This window comes from Oncorhynchus nerka, linkage group LG23, assembly GCF_034236695.1.
Source record: "Oncorhynchus nerka isolate Pitt River linkage group LG23, Oner_Uvic_2.0, whole genome shotgun sequence".
Classification (NCBI taxonomy): domain Eukaryota; kingdom Metazoa; phylum Chordata; class Actinopteri; order Salmoniformes; family Salmonidae; genus Oncorhynchus; species Oncorhynchus nerka.
The window spans coordinates 22,305,558-22,329,264 of NC_088418.1; the positions used below are offsets into that span (position 1 = coordinate 22,305,558).

Genomic DNA, 23,707 nt, shown 5'->3' on the forward strand with positions numbered 1-23,707 from the left:
TAGTGACAGACCATGTGACTCACTTTACGCCAATGGCAATTGGGACCTATAGCAGTTTGTCAGGTCAGGATCGTCCATCAAACGTCTCACATTTACATGACAAATGCTTCAGTCAAACTCGCCCATCAATCTGATAAGAACAGAAACACGTCACACCGCTTCTGCAAGGACCTTCTGGTCAGACTGAGGGAGAATGATAGTCTGAAAAAGTGAAAGATTTTGAAATTATTTCAATTTTGTCTCTCGAAAATGTAGAGTTTGAAGCAAACAGTTGATTTGGATGGTCTATGTGATCGAAATAGTATTTTGGCTGTGCTTTTTTAACAGTATTATAAGAGTAAGTAAGTTTAGTGAACTGAAATGTTGCCATTGTCATTCATGCAGTTAACAAGAGGATATACGATTGGTGTATAATACCAGGCGTTCTCTATGAGAATTATGTTGCCCAATGTGTATAAGTAAAGCAGCTCATGTGAATTACTTGATTAGCTCGGCGTGTTCTTCCGTCTGAGAGCTAATTTTACAGAGGAGTCTTGAAATTAATGCGACGATCAATCTTCTGCTCCTCTAAACGCTTGACAGCTGGTTCTCCAATTTGCTCGAGAGAGAACAAAGAACAGCCTAAATCATTGTGCCTTTATGGACTTTTAACAATGTATTATTGCGTATACTCTTTACCAGACTATACCTAATGTGGCCTATTTCATTTGACATATTTTAATATATTTGGTATGTATTTTACTCTAACTAGACACCTTTAAACTATATAGAGGTAGAGCAAGCTCTTTTTGATAACAAGATGTGTAAAAAAAAACTGTTCTGCAGAAAGTCTGAACAAATGCATTTATTCAACAAGAATACAGAAATGATTCGTCAGCATAGCCTACACATGCATTTCAACGTGTGTCCAAAAGGATTTCACAATGAAATGACATTTTGAGGAACATTGATTCAACTGTCCCTGAAGCATAAGAGTCTGTCTGTAAACACTAAGCCCTATGATAAAAAATAACAAAATACATTAAATTCCCATAAATTAAATTAATAAATAACATATAAATAACATTGTAATAAATATGTTTGTAATATTCCAATGCATACAGTTGGGTCATGACTTGCATAATGTCAAGTCTTGTACAAAAACATAAGTGAGAAAAGTTTTTGCTTGATAATGATTTAAATTCGATGTTTTACATTATCCGGTGGTTTCATATAATTAAATAATTTCAGGTTTATCCTATATGGATAAGAAATCAAAATAGAAAAACAGAGCTGTCCAACAGGAACGAATAGCCTATGCAGGTGCTGATCTGTGGATGGCATCACATTGACTCCAGCAATACTTATAAACACTCTAGTCGAATTAACTCTGTGTTTTACCTCCGACTCTAGTGGTCACAATCAGTCGCTTAATTCCCAAAATAGTTAAAGCTGCTCTTTTCGAGTAAAATATTAGTAACTCTGCTGTAATGACTCAACACTATTTGCATGCATTTGTATACAGCGAATAATTGGCCTTTTGCGCAATTATTATTATTTTTTAATGTGTGCAGGCCTGAACTTTGGATTCGGTCCACTAAGGATCTGATTATGGTCAAGTGACATTTTGACTACATATGCTATAAATGAGTCAGTTTAGGAGCTTGCTTGATTCATTCTTGACAAGAATGATGCCCCAATAAGTATGTTGTGTTTGGATCATATAGTGTAGGTTTAGGATGGTGTTGGCTTGACGTCATCTGTGCAGTCTGATTACACTGATTACTTATCCCGCATGCAGTGAATGGCAAGTTCACATCAACATGAACAGGGTCAGCTTGAGCATAATGAATGGAAAAACTACTATCATTGTCCTGCATACTGCAAGGAGCATATTCTGGGGTTGTGGCATATTTCTGTTGCCCTTTCATTGAGTTTGGGTAGACTGATGCACTGACATAATTGTTTTGTTGATGCTTTAAAGATGGCGGGGAAATAGTGTCATAATCCTCCCCCATTGCATTAAAATAACCTAGATCGGTAAGAGTTCCAGGACTACCTAAAGAGGAGCACAGTCCTTTAAACTTTCCATCTTTCTTGCACTTCATTCTCCGATTTTGAAACCAAATCTTGATCTGCCTCTCCTTTAGACTGAGTTGGCTAGCCATCTCCACGCGCCTGGGGCGGCAAAGGTAACGATTGAAGTGGAACTCCTTCTCGAGCTCAACCAACTGGGCGCTTGTGTATGCGGTGCGCGCCCTTTTGGAGACTGCAGTTGTGGGGCTTTCCTCGTCACCAAATAGTTCTGCCGAGAGAAAATAAAATGTAACCTCATTCATAGATTGAATACAGTACCTAAACAAAATCTTAACATTAGGCTATATTACATGACATTAACATGTGAGCTTCTTTCGAAACTGGAAATGCAATTAGCCAACGCCCATTGGTCGTAATCATATAATACAATTAGGATCTATCCAGCTTAAAACAGTATTATTTGTAGACCTAAATGGGAATTTTACTGTCCAACTATTTATTGGGCTAGGCATTTGAATACACACCATTAACTTCTAAGGGATTGTCTCCGTTCTTCTTTATACAGTTCTGAATTGTCGACTTCTTCATCCACGGAAATATGCTTTTGGTGAAGGTAGAATTTGAGTTAGGGTCAATCTCTTTTGGGTGCTGTGATTTGCTGTTGCCATTTGACTGCGATGAGCAATCCAACTCCTTCAAGTTGACCTGGCTCTCCAGGTAGGCCAAGGGTTGGTGGGCTGGTGCGTCATGATTGTATCCAAATCCACTGGCACCTTGGTATGGGGACTCTCCAAATATTGCTATGGCGTCTTGGTAGGTATTTCTCTGCATTGTCAAGAAATGTCTCATCAGCTACTGGGGCCCTTTTGACCTTCTGAAGGAACATTGGCACCCAGAAGTCACGTGACAGTTTCCTTCCAATGACCTCTTGGTTGCTGTTCTGAAAGGTTATGAAAAAACACAGAAGGGAGGTGACAGTATGAATCCATCTTATCAACTCAATAGCATCATGACGTGAATAGGAGCCTTTCAACCTGCTTACAGAGGCAATGTCAGACTAAACGATACTCTCTAATATCTACTTTTCCCTTCTCATCCCTAAAACAAGTCATTGTTTGTTGAGAAACAAGTCACCAGTTTTTAGTCCAGTAGTGTTTCTTTTGCAGATGCGTCAATGGGCTGAAACAAATAAGATTGCAAACAATGCTATTTGAATTCCATAAAGGGAAGACATTATTTTGATATTTTCAAGAATTTAATGCTAGAATGCTTGAGGCCTGTAGAACTTGTGTGAAACTATGCTATTTTAGAGAAAAAATAAATAGCTCTACATGTTAAATTACTAGCCTAAATAAATACAACTAATTAAAGACACATAGGCTAATGATAACATTATTATAATATACAACTGTCGATAGAGATTTAGCCAACAAAACCAAGGTAAATGTGTCAAGTATCCTACATAAAGCCCAATGTAGGGGGGAAAAACAGCCAATTTCTTTATTCAATATCAGATAAACTTAACCGTTAATGGTAGCCTATAATTGTATGTCTAATCACGTTTCCTTACATTTCCATTGTTATCTTCAACATGAACAAAATATTCAAGGTCTCTAAATTCATTATAACGATTATGCTGAGTATGCCTTTAAAAGCAACCAAAATAAGTAAAAACAGAAGATGATTAAATAGTTTAAGAGAAAACGAATGTTGGATGGTATGGAGGCATAGCGTACAGCTTTATGAACTCTGCTTGAACCGCGCACGAGTCATATGGTCATAAATCACAAAGAAAATAGCCGACCATTCACCAGCCCGGCTTACCTTAGCGTATAACGTAGACCCCACGAATACTGACTAGATATGATTCATTTCACATCCAGAATCAATAACGAGAGGTCTCTCCTTTCAAAAACACCGAGGAGTATTATAATCCAGTTCCAATGATAGGCTTGCTATTAGCTCATTGGGAGTCGCCCACAGCATGGAAGAGGTCGAACGAGAACATGGGTAGCCTTTGCGCAGCTGACTAGACAGCGAAGAAGAATTCTGGCCACATCGCCAATTTGAAAACACTATTCGCCGAAAACCATGACCTCAGTCCGTAAATTATGAGACAAATACATGTGGATACATTACTCCATGATGCTTTGTAAGGGGCTGTCTGCAGTTATATCAGCCTATTTTAAAATGTGTGTTTAGGATAGCCTTTCCACAACGAAAATGGTAATTGCAGATATGGTGGGACGGGGCTAGTGGCCTTTGATCGATTTGATTCACACGAGAGCAATCTGCATTAATGAACTGACCTGAGGCCCCAACTTTTCTCTATGGCATAGCCATAGAGCTAACATAGCCCAGTCTATACTTTGAGTAGGCCTATCTCATTGGATGTTATATGCCAGATTTTTACCAACAATACAAATATACAAATCAAGAGACCAGTGTTTGGAGATGACAACAGAAAACAAATAACAATTTGAGAGTAGTAGCCAAAATGTGGAATGGCATTGGTGTCTTAAAATAAAGGAAATCAAAACGCACCAATTGAACTATGCCAAACTAAATTGTCAAAATGGGGTTATGATTTTGATTGGGTGACTTTATGACTTTGCATACCATTGCATGACCCCTGCATGAATAATGTATGTCAATGTGAAATTTGCCAAAAAGTTCGTGTTGAGTGTGACTGGCTATCAATAGAATGTATTTCCATGATAATATGAATTTAAAATGTCAGGATTATGCGGTTGTCTAACCTGGCAGACAACCATATCGAAAAGTTAACTATTTTGCACACATCAGGACAAAACACACCAACCCAACACTCAAAACACACCAACCCAACACTCATATTCAGTTTTGGAGAGATAAATTAATATTCCAGCATATTAGTGCTCAAAAGGCCATGGACCCACATTGCGTCAGTTTCTTTGGAGAACCATCTGCCTCTTGGCTGTACAGGTTAGACATTGAGCCTACTGGAGGTGAGGATCAAACATGCCGCTATAGGATTGTTGTTAGTGGATCGATACCCATTGGGACTGTGGCGGTGCTTTGATCTTTGATGTTAACCTTTTAATTGAAAATACTCAATCGCCTCGATTCATTCATTAGGGACAATAGTTAATACCCCAGGCAGGATAGCTAATGTTTCACTACACGAAAGTAATTAGGCTACAACACAAAATTATCTAAACATTGACCAGTCTTTTGATCAAAGACGTCAGGACTGCCAATCTAACGAAATTTAGCCGAGGTAATTTAGCCGTGACCGGTTCAGACCATGCACATGGATTTGTTGAATTTAGCTATCAAATGGATACCATACATTTCCCACTTTTTCTATTTACATTGTCATTATACATTTATAGGATGTCTGCCTATAGCCTAGCTATATAATCTTTCAGTGATCAAATATATATGTGTGCCTATTCTTCGAATCTCAAGACAAATTCCTGCCATATACACTGTCATGAAAATACTATAATAATCGTTTCAAATCATATTCCATAAAAAGCTCCTATCCTGGGGGAACGATGATCAATTCGAAATGATGCATGAATATGTGGCGTCGAGATTAGACAATGATTTATTTCAAGGTTCTATGGCTTAAAATGAAACGTTAAGGCTCTGTAATTGCCAAGTTGATGTAACCCGAGACCTCCAGGCAGAAAGTCTTTATATCGGTCTGCTCAGCCCAGATGAAGGATGGAGAAAGACAATTAAGAGCACCGATTAATCGTATCACTTGTGGATCTGTAGAGTAATGCACATACAAAAACAAAACAAGAGTATTCCAGAAACACAATGGCAGCTGTCTCTGACAATGGCTCACATATCATTAGGCTATAAATCAAAATGGAACGACTGGCAGACAGGAAAGAGAGGAAGATAATGTAGGATGAAATGTATACATCACCTAAACCATCGAAATCAATTAAAAAGAGATAGATAGTCTAGCCCATGGATCTCTCGCATATTGAAACTTCAATAAAGAAAATCAAACAACATAATGTTTCATGCTTGTTGTAACATTTCTTGAATTGGACCATACATTTCCTGCAACGTCATTCACATAGCCTGATTAACACAAAATCAGATTCTCCAAAATGTTATCCATATACTTACAATACATTTGCAGGATCTTCTTCATTCCAGCTATGTAGACTTTAAGAAGATACATTGTACATCAGCGGGCAAATCACTACAGTGGTTGGCCTGATGAATGCATGCATCTACTCTGCAACCTCTTCCTCAATTAGTTAATGGATCACGTGACATGGATGGTTGCTCACCAGGCTACTCTGACCTATGATGTGGGAACTGGCTTCAGAGCAATGCAACTTTGTGTTGTATTATTTGCACGGTGCTGCAGATATAAAGTCAAACCTACCCATATCGTTTTTGATTTGCACTGTAGTGCTGTCTTTGAGGACGAAGATCAGAACTCTGATTTCTTTGGCAGACGGTCTGGTCCTCTATAGATAAACTGTATAGCAAAACAAAAGTGTATTAAAGAATGAAGAAATACATGTTATCCTGAACGATGCCCACATTTTAGGCCTATACTGAAACGTCGAATGGAGCCGTTCATTTCTCTGTCATAAAATGGTTGGTCGGTTAGAATCTAAACTCATGGATTAGTTCAGATTGCTACAAGGCAAATTATTATTAAAAACGGCAAGGCCTCCTGCTGATCTCATACAACGGCAATTGATAACAGGCGCATAAATACAATGAACAAGATTTACAAATGTTCAAACAACTGATTCTAGTCTATAAGAGGCAGACATATTTACGCCAGCAATTAACTACCCTAAATCAATTTAGGTAAGGCGAATAAGTTAACACACCCTCTGAGTTTAGTCTACAACAGCGAAAATCATTTTTAATATATAGGCAGTTTCAGACCCAAATATTAATTTCAGGCCTCATGGTCAGCATGACGAAATTTAGGACAACACACAGTAAACATTCTAGCATTCAGACTTGAACAAAAACACACTGCCTCGTCAAAGTATTGATCCATCCCTAACCGTGTGGGTGTGTGCGTAAAAAGTACAAGTAGTATAAATATAAAGAACTACGTTCAAAAAGCATGTCTCACCATGGGTTTGGTACACCATCCTCTTTGATAATATTTAATACCATGAAAAATAACATCTTAACCAACTTCCTTACACGTTTAATAAAATGTAGTCTGCACTAGCCCAGTTTGGACTAGCCCAGTCAATCAATATCGTATAGGCCAGGGCTCTCCAACCCTGTTCCTGTAGAGCTATCCTCCTGTATGTTTTCAATCCAACCCAGTTGTAACCAACCCGATTCAGCTGATCAAACAGCTAATTATTAGAATCAGGTGCGCTATTATGATTGGAGCCAAAACCTACAGGACCGTAGCTCTCCAGGAACTGGGTTGGAGAGCCCTGTCATAAGTTGGAAAGCTTTCATATAATAACGCTTTTTAGAATAGATATAACACCTCATGGCTTACCCATCAGTTGCATTGAAAATACATGAGACGTGCATTTCGTTATAACAATAGATATATGTTTGGAAACTGGAAGTAATGAGCAACAGTGGCACTTACCGAGGTTCTCTAAAAACGTATCTTATTATCCAAAAGACAAAACTCGGGCGTAAAGGTTAGCACTCGGTATTCGCCAGCAGCTAGTTTTGCGCATTATAGTTTTCAAAGGAGACATGATGGATATGTCGGCGAAATGAATGCAGACGGAAGGCTATCGTCAGTAGTAACATGGGGCTGTCTATAGACTGGGCACTTGATGCTGAGTGGGTAGGGCTACCTCCCCGAACAATGTAAACCTTAGCTCGCCCCATGTCATTGCTGTTAATCTTTAGACGGGCTCGCGGTCATTACTAGCCAAATAGTATGGATTATATTCAAAGTAGTGATCCTGGGATAAGAAAAATAACAATTTTGATCTTGACCGTTTGTGTATTACAGCAACACGATTAAATAATAATTAAAAAAGGCATAATGACAGAAAGTTTATAAACTAGGTTTGGCACACATCTAGTCCAGCATTAGGCTCTCTCTGTCAAAAAGGTCAGTAGGCTCTGTTGAGGGTAAATAAAGAATTGCATGTTAATTCCAATCTCTCAATATAGGCTATGTATCCCTGTTGCACAGTGGCTCCAAAGCCCATGATTTCCATCTCAGCCTGCACCTTCAGTGGGGTATGGGGGGAATAGATTACAGGTATTCTTCAGTGGCGCCTAAATCAATACCAACGAAATCCTAAATGTCTTGTTTAAGCATTTTTTGTGTGCTAGATGCAAGAGAACCACGTTTAGGCTATTTGTTTTATTTCCAATCTTATTGATCTTCACTGGAATTATGTCAAGGTGGACCAAACGATTCTAATTAGCATGATATACCTACATGTAATTGCCTAAATAAAGGAAACACAAACATAAAGTGTCTTAACCTCTATATTTCTGTTCAGTGTAAAAATAATTACAAACACAACATGTAAAGTGTTGGTCCTACGTTTCATAAGGTGAAAAAAATATCCCAGAAATGTTCCATATGCACGCATATCTCTCTCCTTTGTTGTGCACAAATTTGTTTACATTCCTGTTAGTGAGCATTTCTCATTTGCCAAGATATTCCATCCACCTGATAGGTGTGGCATATCAAGAAGCTGATTATTGCTGGGGACAATAAAAGGCCACTTAAAAATGTTATGTTTTGTCACACAAAACAATGCCACAAATGTCTCAAATTTTGAGGGAGCGTGCAATTGGCATGCTGACTGCAGGAATGTCCACCAGAGCTGTTGCCAGAGAATTGATGTTCATTTCTCTACCATAAGCCACCTCCAAAGTAGTTTTAAAGAATTTGGCAGTATGTCCAACAGGCCTCACAACCACTGACCACATGTAACACGCCAGCCCCCAGGACCTCCACATCATCAGGCTTCTTTACCTGCAGGATCTGCTATGATATTTTGAAATTGTTTCATGTTGCGTTTATACTTGTGTTCTCTGTCATTTGGGGAATATATATATTGTACATAATACATTTAAAAAATAACGGGTAAACATCTAAATATTGCTCCCAGCGTTGATCAAAGCTCAGAAGGCTTATATTCTTGATCTGACGGAGTTCTAATCGCGCCTGCATCTTTGCGAACAAGTGGAATCATGAACAGTGGTCTGTTCGTAATGTTCGCCTGCGTCTCCTGGATTTGCCTCCACTCACCACTCTCTCAACGGCTAACTCCGCCCTCTCGTGCACATGCCGAGGGCCAGAGATGTGAATCTAACCACCCCAGCTCGGAGTCGGCTCAAGTAGGTAACTAGAGACCCTGTGGAGTGTGTTTGCGAGATGCCGGACAAAAGGCCATTTTAAAACCGTTCCGAGACTCCTGCCGTGTCTACAGACATCCCCCAAAACAAACAAAAACCGTCTTTCAAAGAATGAGTGCACAACTGGTAAATAGTCTCTTACAAAGACAGTATGTCGGTCGGGTGGCTAGCTGTCGCAGATACTTAAAATTGCAGGCTCTGTATTGGGCTACTTTATCCCAAATAGAAGGATGAAGTAAGAATCGAACGTTAAACGGAGCATACCTCAGCAGGATAATAATAACGTTGCTTTACAGAGAATAGGCTATACTGAGACAGCCAGTGATGTGGTGAGGCTGAGGCAGGCTGCAATGCATGTAGGAAGAAGCAGAGATACCGCAAGATAGCGGAAACAAGCAAGCAGGCAGAGAGAGAGTTTAGTAAAGTGGTTTCCAACTTGTTAAAACTTATGGAACAAGTTGTGAACAAATATATATATATATATATATATATATCAATATGAACATCTCCACATGGCCTATTTTCCCTATAGGCCTATATTGTCTAATCAAAAAGCAAACAATACCGTCTTATATCGATCGTCCACTGGAGTTTACAGTTTACCCATCACCCACTACATCACTGATATTAATACAAAATTGTAAGTAACGTTCTAATAATTCATATGAATGCGATAATACATAGGATCATCGGTGTGCTCCATTGACGCCTGTGTGGAGCTTGATGAGTAATGCCTAGGAATACAAACGTGAGCACTATGGCATTTGAGAAAAGAGATATCTATGTAAAGAGTTGATGGTTTTATACAATTCATTATGACAACTGACTGAACAGTCGCTGATGCTGTGTCAGTGTCATTTCTCATATTTCCCCCTTTCATATCAAATCAAATCAGGCGTATAACATTACAACTGTTTAAGCTAGCTAACAGGCTATGTGGATGTTGATCAACTGAGGTGAAAGAACTAGCAGCCAAACGGATCATTTCTGTTCACCAAATAGCATTTTAACGTTTTTTAATTGTATAACAAACCTCACTAAAACTCGAACCCTGGTTATGGCTCTGACCATGATCGGCCAGAAGAGCTTCAGTGCGCATTGGCATAGATTCTACAAGTGTCTGGAAGTCTATTGGAGGGATGCGACACCCTTCACCCACGAGAAATGTCATAATCTGGTGTTTTGTTGATGGTGGTAGAAAACGCTCTCTCAGGACACATCCAGAATCTCCAATAAGTGTTAAATTGGGTTTAGATCTAGTGACTAACACACACACACACTTTAAACCCCATATGCTCATTTGAAACCCCTCTTCTTGTCACTGAGGTCTCTTCTTCAAGTCAAAAATTGGCAACTGGGAATTTTTATACGTGATCCTAAGCATGACAGGATGTTAACTGCTTAATTAACGTTCAATATAATTCGTATCCCTCATTTACTCAAGTGTTTCCTTTATTTTGGCAGTTAAATGCAGACTGTTTTTCAATAAAATAAAAAAAAAGTGTTGATTAAAAATGGTGACATTGAAGACGTTATCCGAGTCCTGACTTTTGTTTGGTCATTTCCTCCAGTGCAAACATACAGTTGAAGTCGGAAGTTTACATACATTTAAACTCAGTTTTTCACAATGCCTGACATTTAATCATAGTAAAAATTCCCTGTCTTAGGTCAGTTAGGATCACCACTTTATTTAAAAAATGTGAAATTTCAGGATAATAGTAGCAAATTATTTATTTCAGCTTTTATTTCTTTCATCACATTCCCAGTGGATCAGAAGTTTATATACGCTAAATTAGTATTTGGTAGCATTGCCTTTAAATTGTTTAACTTAGGTCAAACATTTTGGGTAGCCTTCCACGAGCTTCCCACAATAAGTTGGGTGAATTTTGGCCCATTCCTCCTGACAGAGCTGGTGTAACTGAGTGAGGTTTGTAGGCCTCCTTGCTTGCACACGCTTTTACAGTTCTGCCCACAAATGTTCTATAGGATTGAGGTCAGGGCTTTGTGATGGCCACTCCATTACCTTGACTTTGTTGTCCTTAAGCCATTTTGCCACAACTTTGGAAGTATGCTTGGGGTCATTGTCCACTTGGAAGACCCATTTGCGACCAAGCTCTAACTTCCTGACTGATGTCTTGAGATGTTGCTTCAATATATCCACACCATTTGCCTGCCTCATGATGCCATCTATTTTGTGAAGTGCACCAGTCCCTCCTGCAGCAAAGCACCCCCACAACATGATGCTGCCACCCCCGTGCTTCACGGTTGGGATGGTGTTCTTCTGCTTGCAATTCTCCCTCTTTTTCCTCCAAACATAACGATGGTCATTATGGCCAAACAGTTCTATTTTTGCTTCATTAGACCAGAGCACATTTCTCCAAAAAGTACGATCTTTGTCCCCATGTGCAGTTGCAAACCGTAGTCTGGCTTTTTTATGGCGGTTTTGGAGCAGTGGCTTCTTCCTTGCTGAGCAGTCTTTCAGGTAATGTCGATATAGGACTCATTATGCTGTGGATATAGATACTTTTGTACCTGTTTCCTCCAGCATCTTCAGAAGGTCCTTTGCTGTTGTTCTGGGATTGATTTGCACTTTTCGCACCAAAGTACGTTCATCTCTAGGAGACAGAACGTGTCTCCTTCCTGAGCGGTATGACGGCTGCGTGGTCTCATGGTGTGTATATTTGCGTACTATTGTTTGTACAGATGAACATGGTACCTTCAGGCGTTTGGAAATTGCTCCCAAGGTTGAACCAGACTTGTGGTCTACATTTTTTCTTCTGAGGTCTTGGCTGATTTCTTTTGATTTTCCCATGATGTCAATCAAAGAGGCACTGAGTTTGAATGTAGGCCTTGAAATACATCCACAGGTAAACCTCCAATTGACTCAAATTATGTCAATTAGCCTATCAGAAACTTCTAAAGCCATGACATCATTTTCTGGAATTTTCCAAACTGTTTAAAGGCACAGTCATCTTAGTGTATGTAAACTTCTGACCCAATGGAATTGTGATACAGTGAATTGTAAGTGTAATAGTCTGTCTGTAAACAATTGTTGGAAAAATTACTTGTACAAAGTAGAGTTGGACTTGTAGACTTGCCAAAACAATAGTTTGTTAACAAAAAATGTGTGGAGTGGTGAAAAAACGAGTTTTTAATGACTCCAACAAAGTGTATGTAAACTTCCGACTTCAACTGTAACTTGTCTCTCTCCGGGTATAAAAAAATATGGCCTGCTGGAGCTACGTCATCCGAAAAATCCAGATCCCAAAACACATACGAGGTGGACACGAGCTTTCTAATTAATGTCGTTTTTGGACATGCAGCCTTTGATAGACACCGCGCCTCACGAATCGCATGGCATTTTTAATATTTGTTAGAAGCGGTGACCTGCGTTTCACCCCTTCCTCAAGACCTCACACATGAACAATTTCTGACTTGTTCGATGATATTGAATAATATAGGCCTACTCCTTCTACCAAAAAGGGAGCAGGAGCCCAATATATATAGGAACCAGGCTCCTGTGAGTTATTGGAGCTGATAATTCTGAGCGCAGAGGGAGCAATGACATGTATAGTGATTTACAGTTAAATAGCAAACAGTGGGTAGGCTAGACCTACACCCAGAATTAAAACATAATTCCAAATAAATACATTATTTTGTTCCAGAATGTTTTTACATGTTAGGGTACTCGAGAAAGTGAGATAATGGGAGACATTTAGTTTTATCTCCTCTCATTGGAAATATAGGCCAGGCATTGTCATATAACCACAGACTTTAAGGTTTGAGACTTTATTTTTTTTACACTGTGCTTAATTTACAACTTTGCTAAAAGATTTGAGTAGTCTAGACGTCATACATGTTATCCATTGGACATACAGTAGCCTATTGTTTTGTATGTAGGCTATAACATAGTCATAGGCCTATAGTTAGATGATCGATTGAGCGGGGCAACAGTGAAGCCGGTCTGAAGCGGGCTCTGCTGGTGTGCAGGTGGCGTTACACCACGTCACTGAATAAGCATTGGCCTATGCTCCAATCGCATATTTTAAGATTTACTTTAAGGCCACTTTGTGAGGCACGATTATTATGCCATCTATCCACGCATATTAAAATATTTCTGTCGACTGTTGTAAAACAAGATTTCAGATAAAGAACAAATAGCCTGTTAATCTATCAATGCTTTTTCAATGTAAAACTTTATTCCCAACTGCTCAACAAAAAGGCCTACGCACTAATAAAGGTGTCAATAATCTCCATGCAATTATATCGAATATAAATAATAAGTAGGCCTAGAAATGTAAAACGACACAGACAATTCTTAAACAAAACACTAAGGTATTTTACGCATTAATCCATCCATACAGAATAACCAACACAAGATACAATTCCATAGTCTACCATTTATGCATCCAAAAGCACAAATTAAAACAATTATTCAGATTGTCTTTTTCGTTCGTGTAGGACTATGGATTTCAAGGATGTTGAAGATGCCAGAGAAACAGGCCTATTGGTATTGTAGGTTAGATCCTCAGCATCTGTGGCTCTCGTCTAGTGACCTCGCGATGATCCCGGTCTATGAATTATTGATGAGATCCGTGCACAGATTACCCCTATCAATATGGAATACTTATTATCCTGGTTAAATGGCTATTTAACAGTTATGAATAGTGGAATTGTTTCAACCCAATAGAAGACATTGGTGTGTGTTCTTTAGCATATATATTTTTAAAATATATAAAATGATTTAAGCAAAAAAAGTTTGAGACATCGGGAATTTTTATTGCATTTAGGTACATTTTAGATGAATAAATGACAGCTACTGACGAAAGATGTCAAAACCAGTGTTTTCATATTGGCCTAATTTGATTGGATATCACCACGCAGATCTGCGATTGCATGCTGATTCATATACAATTTGGTAAGGTATGCTTGCTGCACATTGGGACACATACAATTTAGCCAAGGTGGCAACTACGCAAAGACATGAACCATTAACATTAGGCTACAAACACACAATAGAAACACGTTATTATAATATAACATACAAAATTGGGCGTAATTCCAAGTTTGACATACAGGCCTACACAATCAGGATCAGTGTTTGATGCGTTTATATACTGAACAAAAATATAAAAACGCAACATGTAACAATTTCTAAGATTTTACTGAATTTTGGTTCAAATAAGGAAATCAGTCAATTGTAATGAATGAATTGGGGACTAATCGATGGATTTCACATGACTGGGAATACAGATATGCATCTTTGATTAGATACCTTTTTAAAAAAGCCTCAAAATGGGCCTCAGGATCTCGTCACGCTATTTCTGTGCATTCAAACTGCCACCGAGAAAATGCAATTGTGTTCATTGTTGGTAGTTTATGCCTGCCCATTTCATAACCTCACCGCCACCATGGGGCACTCTGTTCACAACATTAACATTAGCAAACCGCTTGCCCACACCGACGCTATATACATTGTCTGCGGTTGTGAGGCTAGTTGGATGTACTGCCAAATTCTCTAAAATTATGTTGGAGGCGGCTTATGCTAGAGAAATTAACATTCAATTCTCCGGCAACAGCTCTGCAGTCAGCATGCCAATTGCTCCTCCCTCAAAACTTGAGACTGTGGCATTGTGTTGTGTGACAAAAAAAAACATTTTAGAGTGTCCTTTTAAAGTGGCCAACAGAACAAGCTTCTTGATATGCCACACCTGTCAGGTGGATGGATTATCTTGGCAAATGGGGAAATGCTCACTAAAACAAATTTGTGCACAACATTTTAAAGAAATAAGCTTTTTGTGCATACAGAACATTTCTGGGATCTTTTATTTCAGCTCATGAAACACGGGACCAATACTTTGCGTTTATATTTTTGTTCAGTGTGGAATTATTAAGCCTAATATGTATATGATTAGACCTCCATATATCCAGGATAATTTATTCAAATCGACTGAGGTCTGATTCCCAACGTTTACAGGGGATTCACCTATCCTGTCCTTGGAGAGAGACGCACTGTTCAACGGCGTATCTTGGAGATTGATGGGACACACAAAACCCTGTTCAAGTTCGTGCTTTACCTTAGGCCACGCTTTTATCAAGACGGTCTAATTTTTGGATCCAGACTTGAATTTCACTTCAAGTTTTTGTCCGTTTTCTGACTTGAGTCTATAGGCCAGAGACATGCATTATCCAATTGCCCTTCTCATACCAGCACCTATGACACTGAATACACGAGGTTCAATCCAGTCATTGCAGAAATTGAATTAGTTTGTGTCCTGTTCGTGAAGAGGCAGAATTTCTTCCTGTTTTACGCTGACCAAAATGAATTCATTCTTATTCGCTGGTGTTTATAGATAAGTCGATTGCAATCCATGGATTCTCAAAATATTTTATTTTGAGGCTAATTCCAACATGAATAAGATATGTTTGGTTTATAATCATAGACAGTGGAACACTTATTTAAATGTATCACTGCATTTCTGATATGAACTTTCTATCCTGATATCGAGGATATCGCCACTGCCCAGACTAGTGCTGTACAGTCCACAACCCTTTCTAATCCCTTCGCAGCAGTTAAACCGTCACTTTCATTCAAGAATGTGAATTATATAGTACATTGTCTACTCCCCAAAACCATAAAACTAACTTTATGGACGCCACGTGACCTTTCAGAGTCAGTGAAGGGATTATATGTTCTACGGTACGGAGGCATTTAGTAAATTCGAGCCATGTACCTGTAAGATAGCCTACATGATGGGACATTTGATGGGGAAACGAATAACTAAATACAAGCAAACAGAAGTGCGACTCAACCCAAAGAAGTCAATAAGAGGGTAAGTTTAAAAGGTTTAGAGTTTGTTTTTCTGGTAAATAATGGCAGCATGGAACCAATAATGAATCGAATAACCTTGACATGATGGTGGGCACTTTGTAGGTGCATGGTTTAAACAATATAGCTTGGACGAAAACAATGCAAATATTTTGATCAGCAACAACCTGCCTCAAATGTAATTCACGTCATAGGCCTATACAAAAAAAGTAATCTTAAGCCAATGATAAGCATGAAAACTTCTATGGAAATTATTCTTGCTAATATGTTATTTTATAGCAATGTAAAACAGTACAAAATCTATAGGAACATGTTGTTTATAAAGTTAATTTGTTTAATCGTGTGGCAAGGTTAATTAAGTAAGCCTAAATTGTTGATACAAGATGTCCAAAATGCCATGAAGGGTTTACGTTCACCAGTGTTATAGCCTACGTGTGTCTATAGAATAGTGCATTAAAACATGTGTAGGCCTAATTAATTAATTTACTATATGTTAAATGAAGAAGAGGTTAATTAATTGCAATTACTATGCTTCAAATATATCAAGCGATGGAGAGAAACTTTATTTCCAAATCTATAGATTCACATAGAAATACAAAAAGCTTAATTGGCTAAATCTTTACCATCACTGTAGGCGTATAATCCACAGAATACCACTCCCTTCCTGTCCACTATACAAATTGATCACATTGAAAAGGTTCAATACATTTATGCAACTTAATAAGTACTTAGTTCTAAACAATTACAATTGGATATATTTGTGCACAACGTGTCATAGGCTACATAACAGATTTACCTGTATTTTTAAACCTGGAAAACGTACTGCGCTGACCACGATAATCAAGCATAAATACAGCATTATAAACGTACAATGTAGCGCTTTGAATGATCCCATCATCTATAGGTTTACATTCAATGAAGAGCAGCTTATGTTTTGGAAACATAGACTACTGTACACTTTAACACCTGTTAGAATGTTTAGAAATGACACAATATAGGCTAACAGCTCACGTGAAACATGACAACATTCAAGAGATAAAACAGAGCACATGACTTTATACTACCCTTAGACAATGAGTCTAACCTTTTTCTAGTTCCAGAGATAACTACAGGCTACCGTAACACAACGTCAAACTAAACGTCTGTTAAAGACCACAGAATATTTTTTCGTCTAAAATCACAACAACATGCTGAAAGGTGCTGCGCTGTAGTTTACAGTACTCCGGATGTCCCCCGTATCACTTGCAGTTCGAGCTCAGTTATGGAACGCGCTACCTCCTGTAACCAGGCTCATACTTTTCAGTTTATTGTCTTTCTTCCATTTCATCCTTCGATTCTGAAACCAGATTTTTATTTGTCGTTCCGTGAGGCACAACGTGTGGGCTATCTCTATTCTCCTCCTCCGGGTTAGGTATCTATTGAAGTGAAATTCTTTCTCCAGCTCTAGCGTCTGGTAGCGGGTATACGCTGTTCGGGCCCTTTTCCCATCTGGTCCAGCCATTTCTAAATTGCATGAAAAATCCAAATTAGAAGTGGACAACAGATGGTGGAAATAGGATTTTAAACATTTGAAAAGGAAACATGTTTAACAGCACATATGAAATATTAAGCAATTCTGGGTGTTGAATAGGCTGCATGCGGGCGCTTGCCATGCACGGATAGTCGCACAACTATTCTACATTAACAGAAATAGAACTATAGCCTAAACATAAATACCCACCAATTCTCCAACATTTAAACAATGTTTCTTTAAGTTAATCTTTATTACAATTAATATATACTTTAATAGGCTAACAATTATTGTTTTATCTTCCACTAAGAAGTATATTGCACTGGACAATGTCATAAAAGCAAATCCGTGGCCATATCCTACCATCCTTACGGAGTTCATGCAACACTTGACATATTTATGACGCTACAAATTTGGACTATAGAAAAGCACATCAGCGAGCATGCAATTCACTCCAAAGCAAGACCACCACAAAACACAGTAAAAGTAGGCTATGTATGTACCATGGTTAATGTGCAGTTTCCGCATCCATGGGAATATTTGCGGCGTTTGGCAATCGTTTGAGATTGTCGTGGAGGTTGCGTTATTGGACTCCTGTTGTAGTTGTTGTGCCCGGGCAGCCATGCTGCTGGTACTGCTTGTGTGCGCGCCTTCCTCGGTCTCAGAGACAACGCTGGTATCCTCTATCTCTGTAAAATGACTGTTGTTGCCTTTGTTGAGATTATTGTTGGCGATCGAGGTCGTGCTCCGGTCAGGTGGAGGAGAGGGGCTTTTTAGTTCCAAAGACTCGCGGTTGGCGCAAGGAAGGGGATCTGGAGACGAAAGCGAGCAGGTCGGCAATCTGTACCGGGCATCCGGGCCAGTGGACGGAAAACCACGGGTATCCTCTCCAACAGCCGCGAAGTGGCTACCAGTGTCGGGGCGATTTACGGTTAGGTCCATGCCATTGTAGTTGCATCCGAAAGACCCAGAGTGCATGGTGCCAGGGTCCCTGAACGTACCGTTCACAGTGCCGTTAGTCCCATAATTTAGTAACTGATAGTCGGAGCCATTCGGATAGCGCCCTGAAAACGAGTTAACAAAGTAAGAGCTCATTTGCTTGTTTTTAAAGGCTCGATTTGTAGATCTTTGTCGCTATAATCCTCTGCTTCACGATTTATGATGTAATCATGAATTATAGCAATGAAGCCTACTGTACTTTGCCAGGTATGCGGCCAAATATGGGAGAGCGCTCGGGAATCACGTGCATTTGTTGACCAGTCGTAAATTCTCACTGATGACTTCAAGAGGTAATTCATGCTCTATGGTTACAAATGATGACGAAATGATGGTCGTTATGCTCGAGTCAATGGTGCCTCCCCATTGCGCCCTGAGATCCATGTAGGCAGACAGCGTCATCTACTGGCAGTGGAGGTAACTGTCAGAGAGGGTGCTCAATACTTTTTTTCATTGTTCTTTTTTTTTTTAAACATTGACTGTTCTAGGACACAAAAGTAGGCTAAACTATTTTACCAATAGGTATCTCAGACAGGTATCCCAGTATAAAAAAGTTTAACAAAAATATATATTATAGTAGGCCTAATACACTAGGGATTTGTAGTATCATTAAAGAGAGACTTGCCTATTTAAATGTCTGGTTTGCTCAACTAGGTCAATTTTACAGGACATAGTGATAATAATAACTATTATAAGACTATTGTCTTCACATCAGTAAAACAAGAAAACTTTCTATGAATTTTTTACAGAAATTACCAACGCTTTATTTGCATTTACAAAAGACAACAAAAACATGTCTTACATAATATTGCACACGACATCCAGATGGCAAGTGCACAATAAACAACTTGTGAAAACGTTATCCAGTTGAATATGACAAAGCGATGTAAAAGCCTAAAACAAACTAAATACAACACACACTATGGTAGGCTATTAGGCCAAAGCATCTCTCTTGTATCTATAATGGGGCCATAAAAAAAATATTTTTGAAGCAAAAATATTTAATTATCGAGTATTTTGACTAGGCTTGTTTTTGCTTGTTTTCTCCAACGCCGCTCCAGGAAACCAGTATGTGCGAGTGTAGGCCTATTTCACGATCGTCACCAGTTACCACAACCACAAAGTCATAAACCCCGCCTATTTCTGCAATTGATTTTCCTAAAATGTGAATTTATACCTTTACCACACTTCTAACCTTAACCACACTACCTAACCTTAAATTAAGACCACATTTATGTTTTCATGAATTTTTACGATATAGCCAATTTTGACTTTGTGGATGTGGTAAACCCTACTTTACTTTCAAGCAACAATATTGACAAAACAAAAAATACAAACACAATCAAATAAGAATAGGCTAGCCAGCTTCAGTTGTTTTTAACCTGTTTCTAACCAACAGACGTTATTTCATCGTGCAAATATATTTATCTAGTAGGCCTATTTACATATTTTCACAAACATGTGTAGGCCTATGCAGCCATTTTATGAAAAACAACAACCAACAATAATTAAACATCTCACAATTCATGGTACAACAGTTATAGGATGGCTTGTGTAGCTTTTTTTACTCAGTGTATTTTAATCCGTCTGTTTTTCCTCCTCTTCATCGCTGGGTTTCGAAGGATTCATAACTTTGTTCTCCTTTTTCCACTTCATTCTGCGATTCTGGAACCAAATCTTTATCTGACGTTCAGTGAGACACAGAGCATGCGAAATCTCGATTCGACGACGCCTGGTGAGATACCTATTGAAATGGAACTCTTTCTCGAGCTCAAGAGTCTGGTATCGAGTATAGGTCTGACGGCCCCTGCGTCCACTGCTTCCCAATGTCCCTACAAACAAAGAATAGCAAACCAAATCCAGCAATTATGTAAAAAACAAAGACATGGAATGGATGGATACCTTTACACTATCATCGCTTTTATAGACTATTGCTACATTCACTATTATGGATGTAATAAATCAGCCTATATACACACACATGTAAAATAGCCTCCATTAGTAAAACCTTAAAAATAGCATAGCCTAGTTGAAATGATCCATTTGATTCACATGATAGCCCACTGTATTTTGACAGTTAAACGCGTTTCCTATACAAAACAAGTTTATCTGTTAATATATTTTTCATGTCAATCACGTTCTCGGCGATAGAATGCAATACATATCACAGTCATCAAATCATCATGCATGTGTTCACACAACGACTTGTAAAATTCTTCCTCTTTTTCCCCGTCTTAATTTCATAGCAATAGTTACTTATAAGCTACAATGCCAGGCAACACTGTTACAGTAGTCATCTGATTGATAGGCAACATGCTGACTGTACACCCCCTTTCAATAAATTAACAATAAAACACGTTAAACGTTAACAAAAATCAAAAGTAAAGGTTTCACTGACCGGCGGTGCAAGAATTCATCCTTTGCATCCACGGATAAAGCAGAGAAGACTTGTCGTCCACAGCAGTGGTTATGTTTACATTCTGCTCGAGGCACTCTGACTTGCGCTGGTCCTGAGTTAAAAAGAGCGGCTGCTCCTCTCGATTTGCGAAAGCGCACGAGCGGTCACTGTAAAAAGTGGCAGCTGTATAGTCGCAGGGAGCGCTGGTGCTGGGGCGACCGTAGATACCAGTGGTTTGCTGGTAATATGAGGTTGGGTATACCTTCTCTTGCATATTGGCAGCTCCATATGTAGCGTTGGAAAAGTGTCTTAAAGGGTCAGTATATCCGGAGGAATATAAAGGTATCTGAGCGAGGAGAGACTCCTGTCCTCCGGGCAGAGAAGCAGGAAAAGTTGAGTTGACAAAATAGGAACTCATTGGATGGACAAATATGCTCCGATGAATATGATTTGTAATGTTTTATAGTCCAAGTGGTTTTGCCATTACTTTATCGGAGATTTGGTTTTAGCTGAAGGGGGCTTGCGAGGTGCCACTCAATAGGGCAGAAGGGAACTGTACCATCTGATCAACGTCCGGCCAATCGCGAGCGTCTGGTTGCAATATCGCTCTCATGGGGGGGCTCTTGTTGCGCACAGGGGTCCCCAGTGACTCGAAACGAAGCGCCCAGGCTTCTCGCGCAGTCTTCCACATATCAAATGAGCTTGCGCTCTCTGATTCATTCAACATTGAAGCATTTCCTTTTCGTTCTTAATTTCGTTGCAAACAAACGATATAAATACATAATGCTGGCAACACCACCCTACCCTCTCCACACACACACACACACACACACACACACACACACACACACACACACACACACACACACACACGACCCTTATATGATCTTAATTCGATCTTTGGTTTGCATGAAATAATCACTGTTCAATTTCCCATTTTATCAAACTGACTTAAGAAGAATAATGTTGTTGTTCGTTGGGGTTCTTTCAATTACCCACAAATGTAAAGTATTGATTACTAGATGTAGGCTAGTTGCACAATCAAAAGTGGGCCTATTCAATTGATCCAGCTGAATTTCTACTTTCATGCAGCTGTTATTTTAAGCTGTTTGACATCATTTATGTTTCATCATTCGTTCATGTATAAGTTAACGTGTTCGTTATGTTTTCTAGGTATTCCCACACTGGCCGGATTTACTTTTTAAAGTAAAACACGACCAAGACGTCTACACTGACAAATCAACTCACAAAAGGCAAAAGGATTTTCTAACTGACCAATGCCAATGCAGAGGATATTACACATTGGTTTCAACATTCATCACTAAAAGATTGCGGTTCATTTTTCGGGAACCTGTAGGCCTAAGTAGACCACATTACATGCAGCATGTTTTATTATTAACCACTAAAATAAAGAATCTATGTTTTTGAATATTATCAAATAAATATATTTACATGAATATAAACATTGTCATTATCGAATCTAGTCTGATATTATAGTGACTGCTTCTTATATCAGTAGACCCATATTATTGAGTTGAATAATATTATTTAATATTTATTTAGCTATTATCGTTATTTTGTTGGACTAAAAAGTTCAATACATTTGAATAAATAAACAACGCCATTTTCTTTACAACAGGACGTATTTCCTTTTTCCAATCAATATTATTTTCTTTCACTGTAAAAACCTTGTTTAATATGATATTTCAACAAAATCATTTTGTATTATCTAAACTTGATACTTAATAGTCTGTGTAGACTTCCTTCAACAAAATTGTTTCCACAACTAATCAAACATTTTAGCTAAGTATCCTACGACTTGTCTGTATACAGAATGACGGTTAATTCAACGTCAATAGCGTTTGTGCAAAATACATTTTAGTTTGCTTTAGTTTAATTTGAAAAGAAAAAACGAAAGAAAAAATAAATAATTTGTTCCAATACGCCAATATGTCATTCTGAAAGCTTCTGTCTCAAGAATGTCCAAATTTAGGCTTATTGTCGCCACTAGATGGAGTCAAAGAGAAATACACGAGATCAGGTTGTAAAGAAAATGTGCCAGCATACTGCTGTGTAAATGGAGTGAATAACATACAGTTGATCAATTAATTGATTGAGGCTTGACAATAATGTTGATGATGATGACGACGTCGAATAGTGCAGATGATTGGAAAGTGGATTCTGAAGAATTACATTGGACCATTGAGAACATTGCTTACATCATGTCTCAATTTTACTCTTTAAATGACCCATAAAACATTTTGGTTGTGAGTCAATTGTTGCATATCTACTTAGCATTACAGCTAGCTCAAAGGAAATACAAACGTAGGCTACACACAATAAAAAATGTTTTAAAAAACACTGTACATCATGGAAATCTAAATATTTTGGGTTGTCTGATTTTCAGTGTGCGCTCATGATTGTGGCAGCTTCCACAATCATAGGCCTACCTATTTATCTGAAACCTTCGTCAAAATACTAAATGCATTTAGGCTACAGTCACCCGCCAAAGATACTGCTGCCATCTTGCCACTAACACACTATGGTATTGCAAATCGATACAATGCTTGTACACTAGCCATTTTGTATGCTACCAATGTTACATTTGTAACGGTTTTTA

General features: G+C 38.6%; 3 protein-coding genes across 4 annotated transcripts; all 3 read right to left on the minus strand.

Annotated features, from left to right (window-relative positions):
* Window positions 1-828: 828 nt before the first annotated feature.
* On the minus strand, window positions 829-7,845 carry LOC115106170 (homeobox protein Hox-B3a-like). 2 transcript variants are annotated; one of them, XM_029628732.2, is made up of 4 exons: window positions 7,610-7,845; window positions 6,413-6,508; window positions 2,541-2,956; window positions 829-2,284 (listed from the first exon to the last, which is right to left on the minus strand). In XM_029628732.2, the coding sequence occupies exons 3-4, from the start codon at window positions 2,863-2,865 to the stop codon at window positions 1,653-1,655; spliced, it is 957 nt and encodes a 318-aa protein (XP_029484592.2). In that variant the 5' UTR covers window positions 2,866-2,956; window positions 6,413-6,508; window positions 7,610-7,845; the 3' UTR covers window positions 829-1,652. The 2 variants fall into 2 exon arrangements, with proteins under 2 accessions (XP_029484592.2, XP_029484591.2); XM_029628731.2 differs by lacking the exon at window positions 7,610-7,845 and adding an exon at window positions 7,127-7,302.
* An 8,880-nt stretch (window positions 7,846-16,725) lies between these two features.
* LOC115106171 (homeobox protein Hox-B5b-like) lies at window positions 16,726-18,937 on the minus strand. The gene is made up of 2 exons (XM_029628733.1): window positions 18,197-18,937; window positions 16,726-17,686 (listed from the first exon to the last, which is right to left on the minus strand). The coding sequence occupies exons 1-2, from the start codon at window positions 18,786-18,788 to the stop codon at window positions 17,439-17,441; spliced, it is 840 nt and encodes a 279-aa protein (XP_029484593.1). The 5' UTR covers window positions 18,789-18,937; the 3' UTR covers window positions 16,726-17,438.
* Window positions 18,938-19,504: 567 nt separating this feature from the next.
* LOC115106172 (homeobox protein Hox-B6b-like) lies at window positions 19,505-21,572 on the minus strand. The gene is made up of 2 exons (XM_029628734.1): window positions 21,088-21,572; window positions 19,505-20,521 (listed from the first exon to the last, which is right to left on the minus strand). Exons 1-2 carry the CDS (start codon window positions 21,503-21,505, stop codon window positions 20,268-20,270), a joined length of 672 nt encoding a protein of 223 aa, XP_029484594.1. The 5' UTR covers window positions 21,506-21,572; the 3' UTR covers window positions 19,505-20,267.
* Between the last annotated feature and the right edge of the window lie 2,135 nt (window positions 21,573-23,707).